At 32.7% G+C, this 4,164-nt stretch overlaps 1 protein-coding gene across 1 annotated transcript in view; it reads left to right on the forward strand.

Moving 5' to 3' along the window:
- Positions 1–2,953, forward strand: part of HSPA4L (heat shock protein family A (Hsp70) member 4 like) — a 49,225-nt gene extending 46,272 nt beyond the window's left edge. Inside the window, 1 exon segment of the mRNA XM_007446253.1 lies at positions 2,273–2,953. Coding sequence (XP_007446315.1) covers positions 2,273–2,464 — 192 coding nt within the window. The 3' untranslated portion in view covers positions 2,465–2,953.
- Positions 2,954–4,164: the final 1,211 nt, after the last annotated feature.

The raw sequence follows: 4,164 nt of genomic DNA on the forward strand, positions 1-4,164 counted from the left end.
TTAAATTTGTTACCATTTTTCTGGGACATCATTTCAGAATATATATAGAAATTTAAAATGAGTTTATTTACCCTTTAATGCAGAAATCACAATTCTAGGAATTCACCTTAATTTGACTGTTGCATAAGTATATGCAGATAAATACCCTTGCTTATGATAGCAAAAAACTGGCAACAACCTAAATACCTATCAGTAAGAAACTAGATAAATAAATTGATGCATATTTCAATATTATAACACATTTCAACAATTAAATATAGTATTTAAGATATCAGAGGTAAATCTATTTAGATATATAGATTTATACAACATATTGAGTGAAAAAGGAAAGATAACTTTATTTAGATTCTGTAATCTCACTGTATCAATTAGCATGTTCATAGATTTGTATGTTTGGAGATGTGTGTGTGCATGGACATACATCTAGGATGTTCACCAAAAGGTTAGTTATGTTAATCTATAGGAGATGAAATTTCAGGTGATTCTTTTTAATTTAGTTCAGTATGTCTGTAGGTATTTGATTCATTTTTGAAACAAAAACAGGTTTCAGGGTGTTTTTAATTGGAGTATATTTGATTTACAAGATTAGTTTCAAGTGTACACACAGTGATTAATGTTTTTACAGATTATACTTCAAAGTTATTATAAAATATCGGCTGTATTCCCTATGTTGTACAATATATCCTTGTAGCTTATTTATTTTATACATATTAGTTTGTACCTCTTAATCCTCTACCCGTATCTTTCCCCTCCCCAGTTCCCTCTCCCCACTGGTAACCTCTAGTTTGTTTATATCTGTGAATCTATTTCTTTTCTGTTATATTCACTCACTTTATTTTTAAAATTCCACATAAGTAATAGTATACAGTATTTGTCTTTCTCTATAAGCATAATACCCTCCATGTTGTTGCAAGCGGCAAATTGTCATTCTTTTTTTATGGCTGAGTAGTAATATTCCATTGTATATACGTGCCACATTTTCTTTGTCCATTCATCTGTTGATGGACACTTAGGTTGCTTCTTATCTTGGCTATTATAAATAATGCTGCTAGGAACATTAGGGTGCGTGTATCTTTTCAAATTAGTATTTTCATTTTTTCTGGATATTTACCCAGAAGTAGAATTGCTGGATCATATGGTAATTCTATTTTTAGCTTTTTGAGGAACCTCCATACTGTTTTCTGTAATGGCTGTACCAATTTACATTTCCACCAAACGTGTACCTAGGGTTCCCTTTTCTCCGTATCCTTGCCAAAATTTGTTATTTGTATTCTTTTTGATGATAGCCATTCTGACAGGTGTGAGATATGTCATTGTGATTTTGATTTGCATTTTTCTGATGATTAGTGATGTTGACCAACTTTTCCTGTACCAAAATGGGTATTTTTTAAAATCATAAGAGTATTTTCCTTTTGAGAAAGTTTGGCAAAGAATCTATAGTAATTTACTCCTAATCAGATGAGATGCAGAGTGTGATAAGAACAGTTTGCACTAAAACACTCCCCAAGGATGTTACTTCTATGTTTCCGTCCCTATCCCAATATCTGTGACACTGGTCTTGAAAGAACTTAAAGTGTTTCAGTAGCTTTATCTGAAATGGTCTTTTATTTCTGTGTAGAAAAAGCAAGGATATGGAAAATATATAATTATTAAGTTGAATTTACTTTCATGGCTTATTTTTCCTTCAACAGAAAAGGCTACTGAGCTGTTTTCAGAAAGTAAATAAAGTCAGTGTGTATATTTATATAATTCCATTTATTAAAACTGTTTTTATGTAAATGTTGAGAAACTTTAATTTATGCAATAGGTATTACGTGATGAGCTCTTGGCATAATTTAAAGGAATGAATTAAAATTTATTCCTGGGAATTCCCTGGCTGACCAATGGTGAGGACTCCGCGCTCTCACTGCCAAGAGCCCAGGTTCAATCCCTGGTCGGGAAGCTAAGATGTCGCATGCTGCGCAGTGCAGCCAAAAAAATAAATAAAAACTATTCCTGCCAAAAGTATTCAAATTATGAGGAAAAAATTTTAGGAACAGTAAATACAGAAATGTATTATTAAAGACTGAATAGTTTCTTATCACCCCTGACAAACACTAGCCGAGAAGGTAAATCGGTAGTTTAAGAATTAGTTGGTTATCTAGCTGAGCCAACAGCTATTCAGGGATGTGGAATTATGTGGAAATTTAGAAAGTTAATGTGGACTTTAGAATGTTAATGGTAACTTGTTACATAATATTTTTAATATAATCAATTTTCTTTATGTCTTTAGGAACTGGATCATTTCTGTAACCCCATCATTTATAAGCCCAAACCAAAAGTAGAGGTTGCTGAAGACAAGGCAAAAGCTAATAGTGAACACAATGGACCAGTGGATGGACAGAGTGGGACTGAAACTAAACCAGATACAACAAAAGACAGCACACAGCATACTAAATCTTCTGGAGAGATGGAAGTGGACTAAGTCTTAATTTCACCTTCACGTAATTCAAACAGTGCAAGTAACCCCAGGGTCCATTCTTCTTCTTTTACATCTGGTACACACAACAGATGTTTAGTTGTTCTTAACCACTTTTTGTCATTTGTTTTTTGGAGTAGTTTTGAAAAGTGTTTTATATTGAGTGCACCTCTGTTCATTTCCATTGCTGCTTAATGTGAAGATTTAGCTAAATATACATTAACAAGTCAGTTTAAGCTTTCCTAATATATTTTATGTCAAACATGCAAGATAAGTAGCTGGCAACCTTATTCGCTTCTACTTGGATAAACCTCAGCTCCTTTATTCAGGAAAGGATACTGTATTGTGCTACTGTTGCAGAAGCATAGATTTAATTGCATCATTATTTTGAAAAACAAATATTGAAACTGATGTGGTTTACGCCACCAAGTCACTGACCTTTTTCTAGTTATGGTATTGTTATAATTTAAATATTAAAACAAATAAGAGGTTCCTTGACAAATTAGTCCATCTCGGTGTGCCATGAGAACTTCAAAACTTTGTTTTCATCATATAAATGAACTAAATCACACATTGAAAAGGAAAATGCACAATTTTACGTTAAGGTGACACCAGCAGTTAGCTTCTTTTCTTTAGTCATGTGGATTGATGTTTCTTAGAGTAATTCAGTGTCTTTAGCACTTGATACTTCTGATCTACTTGTCCTGAAGACCAGCTGCTGCTAAAGTGATGCTGGCCCAAAAATGATGAAGCATTTTTGATGAAAATACCTTCATGTTAAGGGGGAAATGCTGTTGACCTACTCAGACATGCATCTGTGATGTTGATAACCTTGTTTTAGTTTTAATAGTTGTTTTGGTCTTCTTAATTGATTTTGTTAATATGTTAACAGAGGGCAGGGAGAAACGGCACAATGTGTATTGCATTATATACATTTATCACTGATTTACTTAATGTTAACATATAAACACTAAATAAGCAGTAATACTTGAAAAGAAGCACTTATACCATAGGTCTTAGGAAATACTGCTTGTAATAAACTTAACTGTGTTACACATCAACAAGCAAAATATAGAATGTTACATAGTGTAATATGATGTGATTAAATTATAGTTCCTGCTGTTACGATACCTGTTCAGACCTTGGCTCCAGTTTTGGTGCTTCATATATAAATTATATGGGTTGAAGGGCTGTGAAATTAAGATATTTTAAAGACTTAATCTGTGCTTCATCACCAGACTTGTTCACACTGTTCAGTTCTGTGCAGAAGCTTGATATGGGAGCAGAATGAAATGACTTTTCAACCTACAAGAAAAAGAAGCATAGACAATGAATGCATGGGCACTTGTGTTCTTAATGCCAATCAACTAGATTGACATAGGTTAAAATTTTGAAAGGCTCAGTTTTCCCCAAAGCTACATCATCTTTATATTAAGGATTAAAAAATAATTAATATGGACTTTTCTTAAGTAATAAAAATTGAGAGTTTAATATCTTTAGGGATAGTCATTACTTCTCACAACTAGTTCTCTAAGAGAGATTCTGTTTCTACAGTGTAGTCTGCACTGAAAGGAAAGTATGGAGCAGTGCATTTTGCAGGGATTTTTATTCATCATTTTTGAGGGAGATGTCCATTTTTTGCATTAAAAAATCATATAGACCCAATATATTTTTTAATGTTTTCAAACTAATGAAGTAACTATATA

Source organism: Lipotes vexillifer, unplaced genomic scaffold, assembly GCF_000442215.2.
Source record: "Lipotes vexillifer unplaced genomic scaffold, Lipotes_vexillifer_v1.1 scaffold159, whole genome shotgun sequence".
In the NCBI taxonomy this organism is placed as follows: domain Eukaryota; kingdom Metazoa; phylum Chordata; class Mammalia; order Artiodactyla; family Lipotidae; genus Lipotes; species Lipotes vexillifer.